The sequence below is a fragment of the Euwallacea similis genome, chromosome 18, assembly GCF_039881205.1.
Source record: "Euwallacea similis isolate ESF13 chromosome 18, ESF131.1, whole genome shotgun sequence".
Classification (NCBI taxonomy): Eukaryota; Metazoa; Arthropoda; class Insecta; order Coleoptera; family Curculionidae; genus Euwallacea; species Euwallacea similis.
The window spans coordinates 2,037,521-2,062,058 of NC_089626.1; the positions used below are offsets into that span (position 1 = coordinate 2,037,521).

A 24,538-nucleotide genomic window follows, 5' to 3' on the forward strand; every position below is an offset into this window, starting at 1 on the left:
CAATATTTGATTAACATTAAGAAAACGCTTCTTATTATCTTTCCGTCTTTCTCCTTCCTATTAATTATGGGCCAGTGACAAAGGAAGAGGATGATGGTTCAAGTCTTAGAACTTACAACTGAAAACTTGCTCTCATTTGAATTTAAAAAAGGATTTAAATGGGAAAATTAAAAAATCACTTTTAAAACAAAACCATAATTTAATTCAATGCGTAGAAGATATACTAGTGCAGTAAACGAAGAAATAAAGAAGATACTATGTTCGGAGTTACAACAATTATTAGTTAAAATAAACCCAAAAAAGGCAGCTCAAGGGTGTTTTAATTGACACTGCCAGTAAATATAACTTCAAAGTCCTAGAGTACTTCAATCTTGCACCTGCAATTATTGGGAGAACTTGTTTTAATGTGAATACTTAAAGGCGGATTCCTTCGATCTCATTGAGCCATTTTCACCGTTCAATGAGCCGGATTGCCGTTATTGGGGTGCCTTTCATTTCCGTTGACTTCGATAATCTCCTCACCCTCCTCATCTGTGTTGTCCACATACTCGATGATCTCCTCTATTTCTTCGTCCTCTTCATCATCGTCGTTCACGAGTTCATTCTATTTAAAAAAATCTAAACATCTGAATTATAATTAACATAAAAACTTACCTCGGAAATGTCGTTTTCCGCCGCAGTCTCGCTGGGCTCCGCCCCATTCCTGGAAGAACCCTCACTCGTGCCCACTCCGTTTACCCTCTCCTGATCATCGTCCAAATCCTCTTCATCAGTCTCGTAATGAATTTCTTCAATTATCTGCTCCACAACGTCTAAATCTTCATCAATATCCTCCTCTTCGGAAGGCGCTTCTTCAGTTCTAATTGACAGGCCTTGGAGAAGCACATCGGCCTGGTTTTTTTCCTCCGAATTTCTCCCCAATTCGGCCCTCAAAATCTGTTCAACTGAAGGCTCCTCAAGTCGATATATTCTTGAATTAATGGGAGATCGGCTAACAGTCGCTTCATCTTTATTGAGTTCATCGTGAGTGTCTTCAGGAGGTTCTCGCAGCACCAAAGGCTGGAACACTTCTTGTGGGAGTTCAAACACAGGCAAAGCCTCATTGCTAGGTTCGTTTTGAGTGACTTGGGAGGTTTGCTGATAGCTAGAAAATGCCTCTTTTACCTCTTCTTCTGCAGTATCAAGTTTAGCTTCCATGTCTCTTTCAGTAAGAGATTCTTGAAGAAGAGTTTTTTGCGATTTATCTTCGGAGATCTCTGCTTCAAGGGGAATGTCAATTTGCAGATTTTCAGCTTCAGGAGAATCTTCCAAAAGTGGCTTTTCTAGCTGCATTTGATTATCCACCAACATGTCAAGATCTAAGGCTAATAGATCTACTGGAGTTGCAACTGTAGCTTCTTTATTGTCAGCTAAATCTGTCTCATTTTTGGAAACTTCTTGAAGAATTTCATTTCCAAGATCCAAACTTTTGACTGTTCCATCATCATGAATATCTGATGTGTGGCGAACAATTTCTTGTGATATTTCGCATTCTGATGACTCAACTCGAACACCCTCACTGCCCGGCAAACCTGGGACTAATCCGGCAACTGAATTCTCGGTCTCAGCCTTCTCTGCCTTGTTCGGCAAGCCAAGGGATGACGCCTCTTCGGAGAGTAATTCTTCTTGCCCGGATTGTTCCATAAGTTTTTCTGGAAAAGCTTTTGTGAGAACCTTTTCCTCTTCCTCAGTACTTCCTTGAGAGGTTTGGAAAAGTGCCTTTTCTAGTTGTTGCTGAATGTCTAAAACAGCTTCAAGTTCTAGGGCTTCTTCATTGATTCTTCCACCACTCAATAATTCTGGAACTAAACCAACTAAAGAAATCTCTGGTTCAGGCTCCTTAGCTTCCTCTTGCAGCTCATGGGAGGCTTCTTCAAAGAGTATTTTTCCCAGCTGCTTTTCATTGTCCAAAAAAGTGTCACTTTCTTTATCTTCAGATGTTTCTACAGCTCCACTGGAGACTTTTTTATTACTCCCTTCACTATCCAATAGATCTGGAACTAAATCCACTACTGAAATTTCTGGCTCAAACCCCGTTGTCTCTTCTCGCAACTCATAGAAAGATTCTTCAAAGAGTGCTTTCCCTTGCTGCACAGTTTCATCTCCCTTCTCAACATCCCCACCTGGCGGAGAATCTTCAAAAAGTGCTTTTTCCAGCTGTTTCTGAATATTAATTAAATCTTCCAATTCCAATTTTGTAGAGTCTTCCTTAACGACGCTATGCTGCTCCTCCTTCCGCAAAACTTTCAAAAAATCATCCTCCAGCTTCAGCTGCGTTTTAATCTCCTGCAAAACATCATCCTCCTCCCCTTCCAAGGGCGTTTTCTCCAGAGGGCTGAGTCTGCAATTCACAATAGTAATCTATGAACTCCTAAACAACTGCTACTCACGCACTCCTCAATGTCTTCAGCCATGGCCGCGCCCTGCTCAATGATGTCCTCAATCTGCTCCTCGAGGTCAGCAGCATTTATTTTCTCAAACTCCTCTGAAACGTTGCTGCTGCTGGTCCTGCGCCCCTCATCCTCCCTCCTTCCTGAGCTCGAAGAGTCTTCTGCAAGAGTAGATTAAAAGTTGCCATAGAGGAACCCTGTGAATCTGTTCTAGAATAAACGCCCCTGACTTGGGGTGTTGCAGGGATTGAAAGCAAAGGATCCAATCAGCAAGGGAATTGATATACAACAGAGTATTAGTTAAGGGGGGCACTCGGTAACATACCTTGGACACTCATATATCTAGTGAACCAAAAAGAAAATCTGCAAATTCTCAAATATATACCATGTTTATTAGATTATTGATACATCCTGTATATACACAATAAAATCATTTATTCTAGAATAAATTCTGAAGTTTTGAAATGGGCCCCTTACTGCTTGTACTTACCAGAATCCAAGCTGATTACACTGAGAGTCATTTTGCCTGCCAATACCACGGGGCAGTCATCTTCTGAATCTTTTTGAGCCTCAAGCTCTGCTACTAGGATCTGAGATTGAGGCGGCAGAGGTGTGTCCAAGAATATTTGCTGTTGTTATGACAGTAAAGAAGCTAGAGTGAGCGGGAGAGGTGGGATACTCACTTGAGGAGGAGGAGAAGGTTCCTTGAGAGTCTGCTGCATATGTGGGAGTACTGGAGAGTCTGGTCGGGACCATTTTTTGCCACTCTCTGCACTGGCTGTCGTAACCATTCCCAATACGGTAACAGAGCCTTGGTCCTCTTCCATCGGGAGCGACCCATTAGGCTTAAGCCTCTCCTATAAATTTTTAGTTGGTTTTTCGTTAATTTTGGCATTAAAAATTCGAGATTTTCTACTATTTTGAGGTTAGAAATGGGTAAAAATAGGTATCGAGATGATTGTGAGTCCCGAAATAGGGGCGTTCAAAATTTGAAAAATTTTTGCATAAAACATAACTTCGTTTCCGAGCTGTGAAAACGTAAACACAGATTGCACCTTAGCTGGTGACACCGCTGACTATACGAGAGCGGATCAATAAGAATCAAGCATTAAATGATTAATATTGTGCAGCTACCAGGGGAATTTCAATGAAGCAAAGCCTACAAAAGCTAAAAGAGAAAAATTAAAATATGCTCCTTTAAACACAAACATACGAAAAGCACTAATAGGAGTTAATGCTCAAAAATTTTAACAACCCCTCGTAACATACATCAATAAAACACTTCAGGTATTACGAGGGGGAGATAAATAGTAGCCTATATCAGAGCAGCTCGACAAGTATGCACCACAAATATCCAGACCTGTTCTGTGTTAGAGGAGGCGGGATCGGGGGGCGTTTTATTCTTGTGGGCCTCGATCTCGATATTGACCTCCTCCAGGAGGGCGGCCACCGCATTTACGACTATAAGGACAAGCAAATATTTTGACGTCACAAATGGGCGGAATTTTTCATTTAAGCAGTGCCGGGGGAGGGAACTAAGAAGCGCGCAACGTTCTAATTTATATTGGGAACCAACTGCCACCCATGAGGACACTGTGAAATATAACCAGAAAGTTTCGCATTTTGTTCACCAGGAGTCGTTCCCAATACACATCGGTTTAATCTAGTAGAAATCGGATATAATAAAGAGGGCGCTTGCGCACCTGTACCGCCAGGGGGACCTTGTCCATCTGTGTGACGATGCGCTCCATGGCGAGCTCGGTCTCGCGCAGCCGCCTGCGCAGCTGGTCCAGCTCCTCGTCTCCTGCGGCGCACAATTTAAACAAAATTTCATTACAAAATATCCTCCCCCGGCAACTTCAAGGGAGGACAAACACTTACTTGCGTCCCTTTCCCTGTGTCCTTTACATAGCAGCAGTGGGAAGTAATTTAGTAACTGGGCCAGGCCACGAGGGAAAGAACAAACTTACCGATTTTGCTGCTGTCCCTGTAGGGCCGGTCAAAATAGGGTCTGCCTGTGTCGAAGACTTCTTTGCGGAAATCATCGTCGGTGTCACAAGGGGGGTACAGTGGCGCCCCTTCGTAACTCATTTCAGTTTTCTTCTTGGAGGCAAGCTGTAAGATGACTGTCATAGAGGAAGGAAAAGATGTTAAGGGTCCGTAGGTTCTATACATTACAGTGGCACTAAACGTGTCCGTTATTTAATCGGCTCGTTGAAAAAATTATCACTCTGAAAAATGCGCTTATCTGATGTTAAATGAGAAAACGCCACCGTCCCGAATAGAATATACAGCCCCTATGTATAGATAGCTTTACCCTAATGCAAGTGTATGTGAAGAAGATTACTATAATGATAGTGTAGATCGGCATGAGAATGCCAATGAGGCCCTGGGTGTGTTGCTTTGGGTGGACGATGCCTTGTCCGCCCATGGCGGGCCTTATTCCTGGGATGGGACCCGGCTGAAAAGCAACGTTTAGATTTTTAAATACATCTTCAAAGGCGGCATATAAGAATGTAAACTCTAAACGAGATCCAAACATCCGTGTAGCTAAAAATATCGAATGTTTTAATTATCGCATTGCCCATCGATGAGAATTTGAGAATTTTCATGGGCCATAGCGAAAATAGGATAGTCAAAAATAACCTTCCCGGGACGTAATAACGATCTAAAAATAGACTATAGACACGTAGCAATGAGAATCGAAAATAAACATTTATCTACCTGGAAGATTTCCCAATATTTTGCCGGATTTTCTCGACACAGCTTAACTTACCCGGCCTTCGACGATTTTGGGCGGAACCGCCCTTCTGGGCAGACCCTCCCCTGTTTCCGGAATAGCCCTTCCGCGTTCCCTGAAGGCGGGATGCATCGCTCCTGGTCGAATATAGGCGGGCCTTTCTTGACGTATACCTACACACATGGAAACAACCATTATAAACCACGCCCATTTGCATGCTAACAGAGTCAATCATATAACAGAGAGTTAGTGGCACACACACTGTAATGAAGGCACGCCCACTCTAAAGCGTAATCGCTTACTATTGGCCGGATAGGCCTTGACGTTGACGCGATGTCCCACCCCTAGCTTCCACGGAGACACCCCGAAATGATATTGTAGGCACATGGTGCCGTTAAGGGAGCGCACCTCCTCCAAGATCTGTTTGGTGCTGTGGCCTAACGAAATGCGGTCGTGCAACGCGGCCGAAATATCAATGCCGCAAGTTTCCAAGACGGCCTTCCGGCATTGAGCCACAATTTCCTTGCTCTTTAGCTCCTTATTGCCTCCCCGATCTATAATGGACCTGCACAGCTCCGACATTATTTTAATGGTGTCCACGTCCACCTCAGAGATGACGTCGCAACAGCCTAAGTAGGGAATTTGAGAAGGTGGATGGTACGAAAAGGGGGCTCACCTCGGTCTTCAGGGCCAGGGCGCATGCCCGAGTTGGCGTTGCCCACCAGCATGGGGTAGAAAATCTTGGGCCACAGCACGGCGAAACAGCCCACCACCACCATCATCACCAGCATAGTTCTCTTGGGCCCTAGGCCCTGATTAGACCATTGGGGCAGTCTCGCGCTGGTCTCGTGTTGGCTGGTTAGACGGTCCGTCATTTTGATCGGTTCCTCTCTGAAAGAGCGGGTTATTTAGACTTTTTAGGAGTTGGAGGGGGTGTTAAAGGGTTCAAATAAGATGCCGCCTTTGTGTGCTGGGTGAACACACTAACTACCAGGAACACCTCAGGTTCTTTGTTCGCAATTTCTAAATGCGACACTTCATATGTTTAGAGCATTAGAGACCCACTTTGAGCCACTGATAGATGTGTAATTACGAATCTAAAGTGCTCCATGGTCTCGGTGTTCCCGTGGCCATGCGTGCGCTTTATAGTGCTCTTTGAGGTCATTAATATGCGATTTATCGACATCGAAAATCATTGCCTCAAACACTCACCAGCAATAATAAATATTACACATCAAAAGGCTCACGAATCACCAAAACTGCACTTGGCAAATCTTTCTTGGCACCGCGCACCAGGCAAACAAAACAGTCATCAACGAATTTGACCGGAGGTCACTGGTGATTTTCCCTATCAACCACTGTTTTCCCGTGTTAGTGGATCATCCTGCAAGAAAACAAGCGCCCGAGCTGTGCTAATGTGGCCAAATTTCGAAATTTTCCGATTATGACAACTGGATAATCGGTCGAAAGGCCGCGTGAAAACGCGGGGAACTCGCGAAAAACGACACTGGCAGCTGGAAAAGTCGGAAGACGCGTCGTGAGGACTGAAATAACGATTTGTTTGCTTCGGCGCGTGTGAAGAAGTATCGGTTTGTAAATTCCAGAACGGCAAATCAGCACTAGATGCGGCATTGCCGAGTGGTGATTGAAGAATTAAGAAAGAAAAAATAAAACAATTTTAGGAAAATTAATAAAATTCCCATAATACAATATTGCACCTAAAGAAATACCAATTTTTCGCTTCTTTGCTATATGGATAAAAGTATAACTTTTTTATTAAGGTCAAAATATTCCACCATTTGGCAACGTTACGTCGGCTCACAGGAAAACAAAAATATACGCGGACCACGTAATTAGTATCAAACACAGACATGAGGTGATAGTCAAACCTTCAGCGGTCCTGCACCTTGCAGAATTTAGACGAAAAAGTATGCTTTCTTTGATGCCACATTCCACAATATGTACTTGAAGAAATATCCCATTAATTTCCGTTATTACAGTTAACTTTACATATTGGTCGTCCCTTGTAGCAAGGCTTCGTTTGAAAATCCAACAGTGGCGCCATCGGTGTAAAATTTAGAAAGTTTACATGAATAAAATCAATATCCGTTACACTTTAATCATATATGTTAAAAAAAGATAACGTTATATTGATAAACCTCACTTCAGTCCGGTCTACGAAACTGTACACTTTGGTCTCCTGAATGCGAGGTTAAATTTTCTATCACATACATTTATTTTAATACTTTAAATAAAGGAAGATTATATTAGAACTCTTTAATACACAGCGAATTTACCTCAAAAGCCGCCAGTTGAGCACTCCAAACAATCCCTAAACCATCAAAACCAAGCAAATCGAAGCTATTTGATTGTCCTGTTTCAAACATTTCTGCATCACTTAGAAGCAGGCACCTGCCCAGATAAATGCCATTAAAAAGGGCATTGTAAGCCTCACGAAAACGGATTAAAGTATAGGTTCATGTGCCAGCATGCGCCCTTATTTTAGCAACAACTGGTAGTTTGCATGAAGGTTTGTTTGCCTACAGCAAATTGAATTAGGTGGACATTAAAATGCATAATACCCATTCTGGTTGAAAACACTGATCAGTTTGGATAGTGATCAATGAATCAATTGAAATGAATCAAATGAAGTCATAAATCTTAAATTGTGTTTAATATGACCTCAACAAAGAAGATTTTTCCTTCATCCTCGATTAAAACAGACTAGCATAAATATGTAGAAAGTGATGTATACTCAAATTTGAATAAAATTAAGTATAAAAAAAGTACATGAGAATATAAAAAGAATAATTAAGTAAGTAAAATAAATAACCTGCCCATGATGACAATGACTTGTTGATGAGCATGTTTTGTACGTTCCCAGATCATTTAGAGCTTGCTTAATGCATCTAAGTAAGGTGCTATTGAATGGTACCCTTATTGGTAGCTTCGGCTCTTGTAGAACTGCTCATTATTGGGGTTCTTCTGCTGAGACCTGAAGTCCTGCTCTGCCTTAGTCATTGGTTCCTTCTTGTTTGAGTCTAAAAATTTATAAAATTAGAATTTTTTGAGACAAAAAACTGGTATAATACACATACTACTATTGTTCCAGCTACTTGACTTGGATTGGTGGTGGTTGGGGTTCTTTTGATTGGCCCTGTTGTTGTCCTTGTTCATCTTTGTACGCCTATTAAAAATTTATATTTGGAGATTGCACAAATAAAGTTCAGGTAAACTCACCCTTTGGTTTCGGTACGTTCACTCTTACCCAAATAGTTCAGATCTAGTGCATGCCTCCGCCTTTTAAATGGTTGGAGGACTCCCTTTACAAACAGCGCGGTACTACCCCGACCTGCAAAGCGAGAAGCACATCCGACATGGTACTTCAATACATGGAGCATTTTCGGATGTCCCACCATGTCAAATTAGTGCCTTGCGGTGCTTCCCAGGTTTTGCAATTCCGCTTGCCTTTCAATACAGTTATTTTGTTTTCTGGGAAATTTTTATTGATCCAAGACCGATAAGCTGAGCTTATTGAATTAATGTTATTCGGGGCCCATATGTAGTCACGCACACCGGTGATAGGCAAATGAGGATTTCTGCCAGTATTTATTTTTTAGGTGTGGCATTTAAAGGTACCTACTCGAAGTAAGATCTTTGGAATATGAGATAATGCGAAAAAAAACATTCACAATATCAGTGCGAGAAGATGATCTTTATTATTCCATTTCTAGGAATTGCTATGCCTTCGTCAAATGTTTTAAGTCGTGATCAAACTTATGAATTACATGGGTTGAACAAAGGATGAGAGGGGCACACTTTCTAGAGAATGCTTAAAAGTGGTTTGCTCATGTTAGAAGAGTTGGTCTACAGTCATTCAGCGAGGCAAAGCACTAGGTCAAGTTCATTGTAGAATACTCCTAGGAACGTACGTTACCTTCGAGTTGTTAAAGTTTCGGTGAAATTCGAGGATAAATAAAGAAATTAGGGGAATTACATAAATCAACTTCTAACGGCTATCTTGATGCAATCATAAATAAGCCCCATTGCAGGCTTAGCAACACTGTCGCCATCTAGGGCAGCAGATTCAATCTACGTCCCCATAGCAATCAATGGGATTTTTATCGGTTTGAAAAGGGGCTACATGGAATAACGAGCTTGATGTTTCTGTCTCAAACCTAAGGATGTTAAACATGGGCTTAATAACGTATAACGAGCAAAAAATTGGCAATTTTGAACCGTTTAAAACGAAAGGAAAAACGACCTTTTTGGTCCTTACTTCTGTTGCGCATGGGATGCAATCACCCATCGAATGACTCTTAAGTAAAATTAGGAAAAACCCCTTTGAGGATGCACACTTATGGATTTGTCAGATCTAATGACGTCTTAAAATGACCCACTTCACGTCCCCGTTTTTTAGATAATTCTTAGTTGTGTACTGGATTTTCAAGTCGTAAAATTCTCGTTAATATTCATGAAATCATTGGAATCACTGATTCCTGATGACTATTTTGATGCAACCACGCATACATCTTCTTTGTGTTTATCATCGCAAACTCCATCTAAGAGCCAAACCATTGTTCTACAGTGGATTTATGGAATTGCGAAGCGAAAAACGGGGTTTACTATACCTATGTAATGATGGTAATGAAGGTGTTAAGGTTTAATATTAGGTCTATTACCAACTGGAATTCGGTCTGGGTAACACTTAATTGCACACCCACTCCATCAAAGTCCTTTTCTAATGAATCAACAATTAATTATCGAATCGCAACTATATTTATGAAAACAATCGACTCATAAATTTCCCCGAAAATTGCGGACTTCCCCGATCGAATAAGATATAAAACCGACTGGCTTTTTCGCAGTAATCGCATTATACTTAAAGCGTTCGTCTAGTGATTTGTGTACTTAACTTTTGATAAAATGTCGTCAAATCAGAAAAACTTCGACAACCACTCTAACCAGTTGAACCCCAATAACTCTACGTATTACACGAGCAGGGACCCGTCTGCAAGGCGCCCTGATGACTGGTAAGTCTGCTTCTAACTCTGTAGCTTGGGGATTTAATTTATCGGGGATTACAGGAAAAACAATGCGTGCAAAACGTACGTTCCCCATACCCAAGTCGACCTGGACAACCATAGCAACCAATGCAATCCCAACAACTATGAGTACGAGCACTCGAGACAGGCAAGCCACAACACCAAATAAGCCTATTTAATTATCTCTGGAGCAACATTAAATTAAAAAACGGCCTAAATTAAGACGCTTTATTTCTCCTCATTTAAGTCCTCCAAAGTCGAGTTTTCACTGTAATAAAAAAGGGGGGAGCTATAGTTACCCTTCGTAGGGCTTTATCTCTTGTTTATAGTTATTAGACGAATCTCTAGAGTACCTGGAAACGTACTTCAGACCATGCGGCCCCGAGCTGCTGTAGCTCTTCAAGAAGGGCCGCTTTAGAAGGGCTTTATTGAAAGTTTTTATCATGTAGATCCACACTTTTTCGGTTTCGGCCGTATCACTGCGTTCAACCTCATATTGCTCCCGAATGTAATAATCGGGGTGTTCCTCCAGAACATCCAGGTCTTCGAGCACCTTCACGTCAACCTCGTAAACCTCCCCTTGTACCTGATTCCCCAGCCCTGCAAAAATTTCATAAATGTGGCAACAAGGGCCATCCGGGTTGAACTAACCTGGCCGGTGCAGCAGGAATGGAATGTTATAAGCGGTGGCGATGACCAGCGGGTACTTGTCCTTAGTCCTGGCGTTATAGAGGAACGTGTGATGGCCTCCTTTACTGTTAGAAAACCAGTGATGATTGGGCTCTCCCCTCTTGAGGGTACCATAGACAAAAACCTTGTGAAATGTTTCAGACATACCGAATTGAGTGTGCCTGCAAAAATAATAAACTGAGTACGGTCCTGTGGCGGTTACCATGACAGCCCCCCTAAGGTCTGTTATTCGTTAACGTCACCGAGTGAAACGTCACTCCCACATCCGCGAATATGAACAAAACGGCTGAAGGAATTTTCAATTAATTTTAAGTGGGATTGATGGGTGCACTTACTGCTGAAGAGGAGGTAAGTAATTCCGCGATCTTACCAAATCTAACGACCAATACCAACAGAATCTTTTAACACCAGACAATAGGCGTTGGAATTGCGGACTGAAGGACTTTCGACTCTCTTTTGTTTGTGAGGTTCGGTGTCAAACACAATCAGTTGTTCTCGCGTTTGGTTTGGGATAGTCCAAGAATTTATCAGTGGGATTTTCATTAATTTTCAAGCAAAGTACAGTTATTGAGACTACAATGGGCTACATAATAGTGACTGCAAGGTAATTGTAACTACAACCCTCAAAATAGCTCTATACATATACTATATGTATATATAAAATATCACAGAAGCGTAGTATGGATGCTTTTAAACCTGGTGTGCAATTTAATGGCACTCTACGCCATACTAAGCCCCAGTTGGATCTCTGCAGCCCCCCAATTGGCCACATTCAACAATCACACTGTGAAATACACGCCTAGTTTGGGGCTATATTCAAAATGCAGCAGGCCCATTTGGTGGGACGAGCACGTGTGCACGGCGATGGATTCAGTGGGACCTTTTGCCAAATCTCCGATGTATCCAGGCCCTTGGAAGGCGACCTCAGTGTTTTTGACACTAGGTACAAAAGATGCTATTTTTTCTCCGATCTGACAACGGTGGCAACGTTGTAGAGTAGATTGACCTTTTTTTCTATGCAACGTTGTCAGGTTTTGCCTTTTTTAGGGATAATTAGGGATTATTTTTTTGTTTTAGGATTATTTCTGCTGTCCATAACTGGGAGCAGTAGTATCGTAAGCTGTTGCCAGCAGAGTGTGTTCAAGAAGAGCATTTTCATAGTCTCTGGTGCTGCTCAATGTGTCGCAGGTGACAGAAGTTCGCGGCAAATTTGTGGTTATTAGGATGGTTGTTTTTGCAGGTATTTTCCTAATTTTGGCGATGATGCTGTATCCCATGGCCTGGGGAACTCGCACAGTGCGAGAATTGTGCGGCAAAGACTCTTCGCCTTTCTACCTCGGTGTGTCTAATTACTCCGAAGTTCCAATACTAAAGGGTGGTCATTGAAAAAAACCTCAAGTGGGCCTTGAGATATTAACGCCTCCTGCGAGTTTTTTTTTAATGATCACCGGCTGTTGCGGCAACGTCGCTTTCACCAAGCCCCTGCATCAGTTGACAAATTTCAAAACTAAAATGGCGCGAATGTGAATATTTGCGGGGTTTCGCCCCCTTTTTCCAGGGGACTGCGCCCTTGGACCGGGACTGTATATGGGGGCCGGTAGCACTGCACTGACGTTCGTTTGTTCCTACTTGTCTATGCCTGCAGAAAAGTCCACCAGCAGTGACAAAGTCCAGAACAAGATCTATGAGGGACAAACGCTGATTTGCTTGTCGTAAACTCAACTGTAAGCACCTTTTTTATTTAAAGAAAGTATTTATTTTGGCAACAAAATTAGCCCTTTTGCCACACAAGACACTTGTTGTTGGCAGGTAGCTCATAAATGTGCCTCAAGGAAACTCCATGTTTTGAAGCATCCTCTTTCAAGTCCTTGATGTCCCGAACTCCCCACTTTGAATTCTGCCTTCTTAAGCCTTGATCGAAGTTTATGTTTGATTGAGGCTGAAGCATTCCCTCATTTGCATAGGGCCCATAAGTGAATATTAGGGCCCCATTTTTGAGAACCTATAAATAAAATGCAATAAAAATGGAATTGCAAGATTTTGCATGTACCTGACTGCCATATTTGAAAAAAGCGGCGGCACTCGAATAGGGCGTCACATGGAACATATTGACATTCAAAAGATAATCAAAATCCTTCTCGATAGGCCAAGGGCCCTGCTCTACGTCAATTCTCACGGGTTCCCTCAAATTCCCGCTCTCAACCTAATACTCAGAATAAGAGAAATTCATTGAGAGCCTCAAATGTACTACCTACGTGTTGGGCATAGCCACGAATGCTTTCCATCAGCTCTAAATCGTATTCACTGGGCTGTATGGTAACATTTGGGAGATTCAAGGCAAAGTGGGCAGCATGTTGTCCAGTACCCGAGGCAATTTCAAGTAATTTGGCACTTGTGTCTTGTTGAATGTACTTGAGGAGCACTTCCAAGATGAATGTCTTGTTTCTTTCAGCTGCTGGATAACTGATCATGCGGTGAGCTTTGCGGAAGAGGTCCCCCATGAGTATGCTTGTAAGCTTTAAGAGTGCATTGTTAAGCCAAATAATGATAATTTTTGTCAATACTATGGTGAAGGTGTATAAAACCATGCCTCGTTTAACTTTAATAGAATTTTGCATTTTTTTTACGTATTTTTTGCAATTCCTACACTATTGTAATACTCAAAAGACACATTTTTTTATTAGCTTTTTAGTGTCTATTATTTGCCAAATAAATGTCATGTTTTTATTACTTATGGCTTCCTATTCCTTATGGTTTCTTAAAAACAAACGCTCCGCAATCAATTAACTTACTTTATTTGGCTAAAGGCTTATATACATGAAAATATATACACAAATCACACACATGAAATATAAGTGTCCTAAATAAACTTCTAAACGCTATCACTCTTGGCAACTTTTTTGCGGAAGTACACGGAATGGTCCAACTTTTTGAAGTGTTCAAACAGTTTGTTTCTGGAGGGACAATTGATGTTACAAAGAAAACAATAATGGCCTAGGTCGTGTAATAAGGGATATTTTCCTCGTCTGTAAACTTTTACAACTGGGGGTGGTGGAGGTCCATCATAGGGCTCCTCGACAGGTTCCTCTAGTGGCTCAGCAACCATTTTAGGCTTGACCCTCTTATGGGTCTTCTTTTTGTTCTTTTTGGCGTTACCAAAATTCCTATCTTCATCATCTACTAGTTTAGGAAACACTTCCAGCTCTATGTCACTGTCTGAAGGTAGGACTTTTGGTCTTCGTTTCTTCTTTTTCTTTGTCTTGGCCTCACTTGTCACAACTTCAGAAAGTTCCTCACTGTTGCTTATGTCCTCCAATAACTCTTCACAAGACTTAAGTCTATTGCTGCACTCTAAATTGCCTAAATCAACCTCTTCAAGATCTCTGGTTGAATCAGCTTCAAAGTCATCTTTAGCCATTGCTGTCCGCAATTTTAACACGTTGTCGCGGTGTTTTTTGCTGACCTCATGGTTCTCAAAGGCCTTAGGTTTTTTGAATATCTTAGTGCAAGCGGTACAGTATAAGCTAATATGCTCGATGTACTCTTCCTCATCATCAGAGTGTCCAAACTCCTTGGCCACAAGTCTTTCAATATCCTCCAATTCAGCTTTAAGGTTCTCAAATTTAAGCCACTCAGGCTGCATCTCATTGGCGTGCATTTGGTGCTGCTCTAGTCTTCTTTGCTTGCTCAGTTCAGCTTGCTTCTTCCGGTTTTCCATGGTTCTTGCCTCAAGTTCTTTGCAGAAGCTCTGGATACGCTCATCACGTTTGCGGACAAACGCGACCAGATTACGCACCTCTTCATTGCGCTCCTTCCGGGCCTTGAGTCTCGCTTTCTTATTCTCTTTTTCTATGAGTTTAGATAACCGTCTGTCTCCCTTGCCCTCTAGGATGTTATAAGGCTCTACCCAGGAGTAAGTCTTCTTAGTGCTATAGCTTATCCAATGATCATAAAAGGCTTTAACTGCTTCATAGTCAGTGTTGGATTGACCGAATGAGGGCACCTCACTAAGCTTCTCTTTGTCCTCGATAAATTCTTGGTCTTCGTGGGTGATTTGCTCGAATACTGATCGATACACGCTGTAAAAGCCTTGCGGGTTATCAGCGAAGCCCTTAAAGCACGTTGTTGTGAAATAGGGAAACACGTTTAGACTGTTGTCCTTGAAGTCTGACTGGCTGCCTCGAAGGATCTGTTCTCGATGGTTGTCATACCATGCTCTTTCCTGCTTGTCACTAAGCACCTCGTAGGCCTGTTGCATTTCTTGAAACTGCAGTTTGGCTTGGTTCGGGTCGTCAGGATTTTTATCGGGGTGCCACTGCAGGGCCAAACGTCTGTAGGCTGCTTTGATTTCTGCGTCGTCCGCATTTTTGGACACTTTCAAAATGTCGTAATGGCACTTCATGGTTTATTCAACACGTGGTTTATGAAAGTCGCAAGAAAAGATGAAACTACTACTGCTGGAGACCACGTCAAAAGGGCCTAGACTAAAAACTACTCACCCAAAAAAAGCTCCAGAAGTTGTAGGAGTTAAGTGGGGCGCCACAGTACGACTGCCTATCTCTATCGGGTAGTATTGATTGAAAAAAGAGAGGAATATAATTAACGTAATCATTCCACTCTTTCTACTCGACCATCTTCGTGTGTAGTCGGCTTGCCCCTATAGTTCCAGCGTAGTTGCTAAACTGATAGTTAATTTCTGGATGTGGGGATTGATGCATCACTTTTATTGGTTTTTCTTAATTAATGATTCAATTAAGATTAACTGTTATAACTATGATTCATCGTTCGAACCCTGTTATTGCCATGGCTGATCAATAAATTAAAAGAATCTAATAGTCGCCATGTCACTTTTCTTAAATGGCTTAGGATGGGCATTTTAAGGGACCTTGCCGGCAACGTCGCTAACGTCCTGTCACCCGATCAAAAAATATCTCGTTTCCAACAGCTGATCGTTCGGCAAAAATGGCGAATAAATGTAAATTAGAGAAATTCGCGTAATTTTAATTAATTTCCGTCCCCGCAAAGCGAAGCTGCGAAGCCAGATCCCAAACGTATACTACTGCATTTAACACCAATTGAGGTCCCCGCACAGGCATGGTTTCAAACTCGGCCTGAAAGCCCCAACTGAAGGTGTCTGCTCTGAGGTATTATATGGTGTTTGTACCAGTTTAATCCACTTTATCTCGTTTAATTTAACTAATTTCAATCGCGTCCGAGACGTTTGCATGTCAAATAAGGCGCATAATTATTGTAACTACCGTCATGTGACCACCCAGCTCAACCTCGATCATTATTAATCCGGCCTCAATGAAGTAGTCTCTTTTGTAAACTACAACCATGACTAAGTCATGGAAAATCAGACAACACGCGCGATATATTACATGTGACTGTTTGATGTAGTGAAAGATGCCTGGAACAAGCCTGGTAGTGCCAGTGGTGCTCTGGGGCAAGCATGCCCCCACACACTGCATTTCCTGCATTTATCTTGCCAAGGACCAAAAGACTTTGGCCACTGGCTGTTACGACGGGCAAATGTGCCTGTGGCAAGTTGATCCGGATACCTTAGAAATGACGCCTCGCTGCCTGTTAGTGGGACACACAGCTCCAATTTTGTGCATCTCCAAGGCTTCAATCATGCAGGATAACAACTATATTGTGTCCAGTTCAGAGGCGGGAGAGATGTGCACTTGGGACATTACTGATGGCAAGTGTAGAGAAGCTGTCAAGTTGCCGCAAGTGCATACTAACATGCAGGCCTATCACATGTCAAACTGCGAGGATGTACGGTTGTTTTGCAATGGTTATTATCCAGAGATACTTGTCATGGACCCATTCAGCTTGGAGATTTTGTTTACTCTATCTTCAAAGCAGAATCCTGACTGGATCAGTGCTTTGCATGTGAGTCAATTTTAATACAAATCTGCTTTCTGTGTCAATCTGACACTGTATCTACAAAAATACATTTTGATATTTTTACCAATTAAGATGTGTCTTAGGTATTGAGACCAGCTAAGCGTAAAGATGACGTAGTCTTAGCACTGACTACAACAGGAATGGTGAAGGTGTGGACTTTACTCGGGCATGAAAATAAGCATTCTGAGCCTATTTATGAGAATGAGAGTAAGCAGATTCGGACTTTGAATGCTGTTTGCCTTCAATGTTGTGCCTACAATCAAAGAACTGTTCTAGTGGTTTGCACCAAGTATTGGCAGATTTATGATGCTGGTTAGTTAGGGATTTGCTCCAGCTTAAGAAGTTTGATATGGGCCTTTTCAGGGGATTTCTCAGTGCTGTGCTCCTACTTGACCCCTAGGGGGGAACGGTGGATGTCTGGTGATTTCCTAGCAGTTGACAGGATAATTGTGTGGTCAGATGCAGGGAAAGGGTACATGTATAAGCTGCCGGCAAAGTAAGGTTTCTTTCAGTTTCTAGTAGGTGCTGTAAGGGGGATTGGGGGGTGGACTAACACAAGGTCATATCAGCGCCTAATATTGGTTGAATTTTTGTTGATTTCTAAGAGCACTTTAGCAGTACATTTATTAACCAGTTTGTTTCCTTTTTGGTTTCGTTTTCTCATCTGTGGACGTGAAGAAAGCTGCGCGGAAAGAGCGTTAACAATAGGTTAGACAATCATCAAGTATTTAGTGTGTTTTTCTCTAATTAAAGCCAGGTTCTTGTGGGAGTCAAAATGACTCGTTTATTCCTCCACAAAGAGTTGGCTTCATCCTCTTGATTTTTCTTTGCGCATGCCTTGCCACTGTATTATAGCATTACTCTTAGTTTATTTATTTTTTGATTAAGTGCACTTGTAAGCTTGCCTGCTTCAAAGCCTTACCATCTAATTATTGTGCAAGATATAGTTGGTGTTTGTTAGTTCATAGTTTTGCCCTTGTAGCAGCACTGCGGATCACAAGGATTTCCACACCAAGAGCGTGGAGAGCGACTCTCCATTTCTTTACTGTCTCTTGAGCCAGCCGGACGGAAAGGTACTTTATTACTGCAAGTTAAAACATCTTTCTCAAGGTGTCTTTTAGCCCCTCTCATGTCCCCCAGCCATGAATCTGGTTACGACCTACCGAAATGGACAGGCTAGGAGGTACTTGCTGCGAGGGGATTCTGAAGGTTCAGTGCTTCTCTGGGCAATCCCCGATATAAGTCCTGCGCAGCTAGAGGCGATAAGGTGCATTTTGCCTCACAATTTTTTTTATTATGAAAACAATGGAGTTTTATAGGGCGCAGGCGTCCTCTCAGCCAGTGATAGCCGCCGCCACCTTGACGACCAGTTTGACAAAGGCTTGGGGCTCGGTCCGGCCTAATCCCGTGGGGGTTTTAGATCAGGTAGAAAGACAGGAAGAGCTATGTGAGTTAAATTCCCAATTCGTAAAAATATTTTTATTCTTTTTGCTCATCATTTACAGCTATTAGACTGACAGCCAGTATTTATCTGCCACTGCAGAGCCGCTTGGTGGTAGGCAGGGAAGATGGTTCCATTATTATAGTACCCGCTACGCAAACAGTGCTACTCCAACTATTACATGGCACTCATCAGCAATACCACAGTAAGTTGAGAGCTGAAAACAATTGCTGCAAGAACCAATAAATGTACTTTCAGGCTGGCCTCCCCATCAGATTCTCTCTGGGCATCATGGCAGAGTCAACTGTCTGCTGCACCCTCATAGAGAACATCCTAGGTAATATCTGAGAGTATTGTTTTTGTTCAGCTGACATAATTTCCATGCAGGTATGACCGGAATTTTCTGGTTTCCGGAGGAGTGGACTTTGCAGTGTGTCTCTGGGATTTGGTCACGGGCTCTTTGATCCATCGCTTCTGCGTTCATGCAGGGGAAATCACTCAGTTGTTGGTACCCCCGGAAAATTGCAGTGTAAGTCTACACGCAATGCTTATATCTACAGGGTGGAATAATTTCGACGTTTACCTTGGAAATGTCGGTAACTACGGGAGATATTGCAGGCAAGGCAGTTTTATTTGTGCTCGAGCTTTTCTCTTCCTCTTATAGTTACTGAGATTTACTATATTAACATTGAAATTTGGAAAGTCGCGAGGGCTAATGCCGGCATTTCGATCGAGAAATGGGATTTTCAAGCAGCGGTATTTTGTGTGTTTTGCAGGCTCGCGTCCAAAAATGCATCTGCTCAGTGGCCTCTGACCACTCTGTGACTCTTCTCAGTCTTGCAGAGCGCAAATGCGTCTGCCTGGCCTCCAGACACTTATTCCCGGTAACCACGATAAAGTGGCGTCCCAAGGACGATTTTATGATTATCGGCTGCTCTGACGGTACTGTCTACGTCTGGCAAATGGAGACTGGACACCTGGACCGAGTCCTGCAAGGAATCGCCGCTGAAGAGGTGCTTTACGCCTGCGAGGAAAACGACGAAAACAGTCCTTCATCGGAGATGGGTCTGGCAAATCCCGCGGTGCACTTCTTTAGAGGGCTGCGCCATCGCAATTTATCAGCAATTCGCCATGCTACACAGAGAGGATTGCACCAGCTACAGCAGCTACACGCGCACACTGAAGTGGGGGATCCCCACGCCAGACGCGCGCACGGACAGACCGCTCTGGGGGTGCAGGGCTTCCGCACCAACCCCAAAGATCCAGAAAGCCATATTCTGTTCTTCGATATTGAAGCCCTGATCATCGAGTTGTTGAGTGAGGAGTACGCCATGATGTCTCCAGGCAGTTTGGAGGCTGCCGGGCTTATTTCGCAGGCGGAGTACTTGAAAGTAGCAGCTTTGACGCAAAGCACAAGTCCCGACGCACACAAGAAAATCGTAGGTGAGTAGCGTTCCACAGTAAAAATGGCTTAGAAAGAAAGAGCCAAGAGTTTGTCGTGAATCTCTGCCTTATTAAATTAAATATTTGCTCGATTAGAGGGAATTTTAGTTGCTTATTTATTGTGAGTTATTTTAACATTCAATTTCCGAGTTGAAACTGAGCAATAAATGCGCGTTTCTCATTGGTTGATTCAAAACTTTCCTGGCCTTTAATTGGCCTAAATGGGCGCCATTTTGCGATTTCATTTTGATGGCGCAAGCCACCATCGTTGTGCTAAATCGTAGCACTAAAAATTGTTGAATCCGCAAGATTTCCCATCGACATACTGATAACTATAGCGAGATCCTTCAGAAATCATACGGATTTGTTAATAATAGTTTAATATTAAAGTGTCTTTAGAACAATGACTAATTACAATTACACTTTTAACATTTCAATTAATTTAATTTACGCGGCAAAGACTTTTTCGGAAAGGTCAAGGACAAAGCTGAGAACGTGGAGCGGATTATTAAAGAAAAGGACAAACACGGTAATACATATCTAATGAAATTTATTATCATTTGATTTGATTAGCTTGAGCGTGTATTTTCATTTGGTCTCGTCTTTCTCTCTCTCTCTTTCTCTCTCTCTCTCTCTCTCTCTTTCTATTGGACGCTGCAGGGATTTTGGCTAAGATGAAAGAGGGCGCTGAGACAATGCAAACTAAAATACAAGCCAAGGCCGAGCTCATGCTCAAAGGTGCAGATATGAACAAAGGTAAGAAACGTTTAAAAAACAGTCCGGCAACACTGCACAAAACAAACGATTTTCGTATTTTGTTCACTATAAGACGTAGAATAGAATGTCACGTGTTTTTTCATTTATTCTAATGCGTGCGACAGTGTTGCATGTCTTACAAATTATCATATCGTTTGAGTAAAATTTAACCTGCTATTGGATTGGGTATGGATGGCATGTAGCTGTAAACTATTGTTCCGGCTCGGTAGATGGCTCGCAGGAGACGGTAAAACATGCCCCCAGCAACCATTGTATTGTTGATTAAAGCTTGCGTCCTAAAAAATCTCGTGTAAATAACACGAATTGCCATTTTCTACTCGATAAAGTCCCTCGGATTTACTCTAATTTTCACCGCAAATTTAAACACACTTGTTACCCTCATAAATCAAATTTCAATTCTTACCTCTCAGGCTGCACAACCCAGGAGTGCAGCAGCACGGGTTCCCCATAAAAAATGGTATCGTTCCCGTACTTGTAGTTTTCGGGGGCGTTTACTATGGGCCTCCCCCAACTACCCCATTTGCCAGATAAGAACAGCACCTGAAACATATCCTCAATGAACTGGAGTTCCCCTTACGTCACCGAAGGCTCACCATTATGAGCACCACATGCGTCTTCATTGAAACCTTTTTCTATACTCTTTAACTAATCAGTGAAGATTGAATCTAATAGCGTGCGGATTCAATCGTATTTAAAGTTCATTCCTCGCAACGGTTCTTGACGATCATTGATCCTCACGTTAAACGTAGAAACTCGCTTTAAAATCGATGTATGAATGATCTATTAACCGTTTCTGCAATAAACGTAGTCACTTTTGGCTAACAAGAATAAATTATTAAATCTAGACCATCCCGATTCCACCAAAGACAAAAACCGTCCAGGCAGTTTGGGGCCCTTGGACACCTCGCATGCAATGGAGATCTGTCAGCTGTTGCTCTCTTTGTTGCACTCGTGGGGCCTGGACGACGATCTAGACAGGGTGTGTCTGGTCAAGCTGGGGTTGCTACGCCCCATGGTATGGTTATTCAAAATCCCTTTCCTTACGGGTTGTTATACGTCATAATTTTGCAGGTGCCGCTGTCTTTTGGGGTGCTATCCAAAGCTAACCACATGTCCCTGTTTCTGCCCACGTGGCACAACACCATTCCCTTGGAGGACGTCGATCAGGAACATCAGGACTTGGAAATTAGTCTTCCAGCCGATTTGGTGCGCAGGGAGAAGTTGACACGGATATTCACGAGTAGAACTCATTGGGAATTGAGTACGACCCTCACCAGCAACCATCTACTGGCTATAATCGCCCTTAGTCACACCTTGATGGGCATGAGTAACGCCACCTTCGTGCCGGAGCAGGAACGTAACAGGAAATTGCACCGCCAATCCACCAGAGTAAATTGGAGCAAAACAGACGAGGAGCAGGAAGAGATGTACACGCAGCAGCAGGCGCAAATCAAACAGGGCTGGTCCCTTTTGGCCACCCTGCATTGTGTCTTGTTGCCCGATAAAGTGGTAGAGCACGGGGCGAAGCACTTTAAGCGTCCTCAAGTGGAGATGATGGCCAAGAGGTGGCAGCACCATTGCGTGGAAGTACGCGAAGCCGCGCAGACGTTGCTATTGGCGGAACTGTCGCGAATGGGGCCTAGAGGGCGTAAGCAATTGGTCGACGCCTGGGCGCAGTATTTACCTTTGTACACGCAAACCGAGACTATAAATCAGCAGGCCATGTCCCCGCCCTCTGGGCAGAACCACGTTAACTCCCACGGCAACGCCCCAAGCACTCCCGATGTGGACGATGACGACTTTGAAGAGGAGGAGGAGGAGCAAGTGCGCAAACCTTCCAGTCTGACTGAGCTGAAGCGCAAACAATCGACGGCTGTGATTTTGTTGGGTGTAATCGGAGCGGAGTTTGGGCAGGATATTACCAGTACTGATAACTCAAAGAGGGCGAAGCCTAATGAGGAACGGAGGAAGAACTCCGTGGTGGAAGGGTTTGGATCGGGCAATAATAACTTGGCAAGGTTGACCGCTATGGCGCTGTCGCATCTGCTTTTGGCTCCGCCCTCGCCACGCCTGCCGGCGCATATACCGCTACGCAGGGCAGCGATCGATCTCATTGGCCGCGGATTCACCGTGTGGGAGCCATTTTTGGACATCAGCAAAGTGCTTATTGGTAAAACCAAGAGACATTTTTTTATACTACGCAGTTTGCATTGTTCTGTATTTTGTTATTGCAGGACTACTCGAATTGTGCTCTGAGGCCGACAAACTCGTGCCGAGCATGACCTACGGTCTTCCCCTGACTCCGCAGGCAGATTCTTGCAGAACTGCACGGCATGCTTTAACCCTCATAGCCACTGCAAGGTAACTATTTCTCAAGCTTTGTTTTCCAGCTAAGCAATTTTCATGTTTAGGCCAGCTGCCTTTATCACTACCATGGCCAAGGAGGTGGCGCGCTATAATGCAATGCAACAGAACGCGCAGACGCTCAACATCAATATGAACAACAACGTGCTAAACAAGGCAAAGCCCGAGATCCTGCGCGGAGTGGAGCTGCTGATCGACAAAATGCAAACAGAAATGAGCGATTTGCTGGTGCAGCTGATGGATATTATCCTGCACTGCCTCGACCCGAATCAACTCAAGAACAAAGGCTTACAGGAGGTTTTCCCTGCAGTGTGCAAGTTCAATCAGGTCTCGCATTGCGCAGCCACCAGACGAATTGCGGGTAAGTGTTATTGTTCCCATCAACATATCTTCGTTATGACTTGTTTTATGGGGGTTAAGTCGGAGCCAATAACGGGGCATTGACGATCTACGAGCTGCGCCAAGGCAAAAACACAACAATTCTGGCGCACTCGGGTCCGGTGACTGCATGCGCTTTCAGCCCCGACGGCAAGTTCCTGGTGAGCTACGCATGTTCGGAGGATAAGTTAAGCTTCTGGCAAACCAGTACCGGCATGTTCGGTTTGGGGCAGGCGCAGACCAAGAATGTGAAGTCGTACAGCACCGCCCCCATTGCCGACGTCACCCGATTGAACCCCATGCGCCTCGCGCGCCTCATCTGGATCACCAATCGCACCGTGTCCCTGATGCTGGCCGACGGCTCCGAAACGCGGTTTAACGTCTAGGAAATTCAAGTACATTTGCGCATCAGTATTAGTAAGCCGGAGAGTTTAAATGAGGTTCTCGATAATTGAGAAGAGAGTGAAATCTGCCTCGTGTCTTTCTATTTTAATGTAGATAAATAAATAAATGAGCGGGGGAGGAAGGAGGCGGAATTTTGGGCCTTAACCTCCTCCCAAACAAATCGTGCCTCAGGTAAATTATTATAAATCGCCACGTTCCAAACAAATGTTATTCAATTGTTCAAACGGCACATGCGCTGCTATTGATTGTAGGTAATCGGCTGTTGGGGCCACGCTTCCAGGGAGTGTCTCGAAGGCGTGGTTGTAAAGATTAATTCTATGTGGCTCCTCCTCTTCTCTCATAAGCCTGTTATTGTTGTTGAAAATTATCTTTATCGAATGATAATATTATCTAAATCTAAATGACATTGGTGTTGTTATAATTACTATAATGTTAATTCAAATATTACGTGCACCTTATGATATTTAATAACAATAATAATTAATATATTACCGTGTAAATTTAAATGATATAACGGTATAGAGAGTACGTGCAGTAGTTGGGGTGAGTGTCCTCTCTGTCTTTTGTTGCGTGTGAGGTTTTCGTACGAACAGTATACAGGGTGATTGTTATTACCTATTAAATCAATAGATAATTAAACTAATTAATTGAAAATCTCAACATTCGTTCCTGTTACTTTTGGTTTTAAATTAATTAAATTCGTCTTTTACTGGTCGCCATTTTGTTAACTACTTTGTAAATACCTGTTAAATAAATATTATTTATTTTTGTTTTTAGGTGTTATAGTCTATATATTGTAATAAAAATTATAGATGTATTGGAATAGAGAGCGATTTTATTTATTCACATGTATTACTAGGAAATTATCAGATCCGCGTGTTAGGTGTAAATTTGGTGACGTCAGAAGTGCACG

The 24,538-nt window shown here is 42.9% G+C and overlaps 7 protein-coding genes across 19 annotated transcripts; 2 read left to right on the forward strand and 5 right to left on the reverse strand.

Annotated features, from left to right (window-relative positions):
* Window positions 1-179: 179 nt before the first annotated feature.
* Window positions 180-6,709, reverse strand: RIC-3 (RIC3 acetylcholine receptor chaperone). 6 transcript variants are annotated; one of them, XM_066399355.1, is made up of 13 exons: window positions 6,382-6,709; window positions 5,846-6,060; window positions 5,472-5,798; window positions 5,206-5,342; window positions 4,747-4,890; window positions 4,400-4,544; window positions 4,311-4,331; window positions 4,133-4,233; window positions 3,113-3,286; window positions 2,920-3,058; window positions 2,434-2,590; window positions 655-2,380; window positions 180-604 (listed from the first exon to the last, which is right to left on the reverse strand). In XM_066399355.1, exons 2-13 carry the CDS (start codon window positions 6,042-6,044, stop codon window positions 458-460), a joined length of 3,417 nt encoding a protein of 1,138 aa, XP_066255452.1. In that variant the 5' UTR covers window positions 6,045-6,060; window positions 6,382-6,709; the 3' UTR covers window positions 180-457. The 6 variants fall into 6 exon arrangements, with proteins under 6 accessions (XP_066255452.1, XP_066255451.1, XP_066255456.1 ...); XM_066399354.1 differs by lacking the exon at window positions 4,133-4,233 and adding an exon at window positions 3,790-3,890 and having other exon boundaries at window positions 6,382-6,708; XM_066399359.1 differs by lacking the exons at window positions 4,133-4,233; window positions 5,472-5,798 and adding an exon at window positions 3,790-3,890.
* A 1,136-nt stretch (window positions 6,710-7,845) lies between these two features.
* On the reverse strand, window positions 7,846-8,643 carry LOC136414801 (uncharacterized). The gene is made up of 3 exons (XM_066398999.1): window positions 8,410-8,643; window positions 8,268-8,356; window positions 7,846-8,210 (listed from the first exon to the last, which is right to left on the reverse strand). Exons 1-3 carry the CDS (start codon window positions 8,586-8,588, stop codon window positions 8,107-8,109), a joined length of 372 nt encoding a protein of 123 aa, XP_066255096.1. The 5' UTR covers window positions 8,589-8,643; the 3' UTR covers window positions 7,846-8,106.
* Window positions 8,644-10,428: 1,785 nt separating this feature from the next.
* LOC136414599 (putative gamma-glutamylcyclotransferase CG2811) lies at window positions 10,429-11,375 on the reverse strand. Of its 3 annotated transcripts, XM_066398714.1 has the most exons (4): window positions 11,240-11,290; window positions 10,866-11,190; window positions 10,568-10,814; window positions 10,429-10,482 (listed from the first exon to the last, which is right to left on the reverse strand). In XM_066398714.1, the coding sequence occupies exons 2-4, from the start codon at window positions 11,107-11,109 to the stop codon at window positions 10,443-10,445; spliced, it is 531 nt and encodes a 176-aa protein (XP_066254811.1). In that variant the 5' UTR covers window positions 11,110-11,190; window positions 11,240-11,290; the 3' UTR covers window positions 10,429-10,442. The 3 variants fall into 3 exon arrangements, with proteins under 3 accessions (XP_066254811.1, XP_066254812.1, XP_066254810.1); XM_066398715.1 differs by having other exon boundaries at window positions 10,429-10,814; window positions 10,866-11,065; window positions 11,240-11,375; XM_066398713.1 differs by having other exon boundaries at window positions 10,429-10,814; window positions 11,240-11,291.
* Window positions 11,355-13,421, forward strand: LOC136414596 (LHFPL tetraspan subfamily member 2a protein). Its single transcript, XM_066398710.1, has 6 exons — window positions 11,355-11,508; window positions 11,576-11,847; window positions 11,982-12,092; window positions 12,145-12,243; window positions 12,463-12,628; window positions 13,357-13,421. Exons 1-5 carry the CDS (start codon window positions 11,483-11,485, stop codon window positions 12,618-12,620), a joined length of 666 nt encoding a protein of 221 aa, XP_066254807.1. The 5' UTR covers window positions 11,355-11,482; the 3' UTR covers window positions 12,621-12,628; window positions 13,357-13,421.
* Window positions 12,622-15,460, reverse strand: LOC136414597 (UPF0585 protein CG18661). Of its 2 annotated transcripts, XM_066398711.1 has the most exons (4): window positions 15,404-15,460; window positions 13,160-13,412; window positions 12,955-13,107; window positions 12,622-12,906 (listed from the first exon to the last, which is right to left on the reverse strand). In XM_066398711.1, exons 2-4 carry the CDS (start codon window positions 13,403-13,405, stop codon window positions 12,676-12,678), a joined length of 630 nt encoding a protein of 209 aa, XP_066254808.1. In that variant the 5' UTR covers window positions 13,406-13,412; window positions 15,404-15,460; the 3' UTR covers window positions 12,622-12,675. The 2 variants fall into 2 exon arrangements, with proteins under 2 accessions (XP_066254808.1, XP_066254809.1); XM_066398712.1 differs by lacking the exon at window positions 15,404-15,460 and having other exon boundaries at window positions 12,955-13,101; window positions 13,160-13,405.
* Window positions 13,683-15,390, reverse strand: LOC136414595 (dnaJ homolog subfamily C member 21). Its single transcript, XM_066398709.1, has one exon. The coding sequence runs from the start codon at window positions 15,304-15,306 to the stop codon at window positions 13,777-13,779; it is 1,530 nt and encodes a 509-aa protein (XP_066254806.1). The 5' UTR covers window positions 15,307-15,390; the 3' UTR covers window positions 13,683-13,776.
* A 341-nt stretch (window positions 15,461-15,801) lies between the features above and the next one.
* Rbcn-3B (WD repeat-containing protein Rbcn-3B) lies at window positions 15,802-24,448 on the forward strand. Of its 5 annotated transcripts, none has more exons than XM_066399292.1 (19): window positions 15,802-16,048; window positions 16,305-16,802; window positions 16,901-17,129; window positions 17,181-17,313; window positions 17,496-17,525; window positions 17,800-17,890; window positions 17,939-18,084; window positions 18,137-18,264; window positions 18,323-18,463; window positions 18,517-18,595; window positions 18,646-18,787; window positions 19,035-19,701; window positions 20,162-20,230; window positions 20,362-20,457; window positions 21,324-21,493; window positions 21,550-22,648; window positions 22,713-22,839; window positions 22,890-23,203; window positions 23,263-24,448. In XM_066399292.1, the coding sequence occupies exons 2-19, from the start codon at window positions 16,311-16,313 to the stop codon at window positions 23,604-23,606; spliced, it is 4,497 nt and encodes a 1,498-aa protein (XP_066255389.1). In that variant the 5' UTR covers window positions 15,802-16,048; window positions 16,305-16,310; the 3' UTR covers window positions 23,607-24,448. The 5 variants fall into 5 exon arrangements, with proteins under 5 accessions (XP_066255389.1, XP_066255390.1, XP_066255391.1 ...); XM_066399293.1 differs by having other exon boundaries at window positions 17,803-17,890; XM_066399294.1 differs by lacking the exon at window positions 17,496-17,525 and having other exon boundaries at window positions 15,803-16,048.
* The last annotated feature ends 90 nt before the right edge of the window (window positions 24,449-24,538 follow it).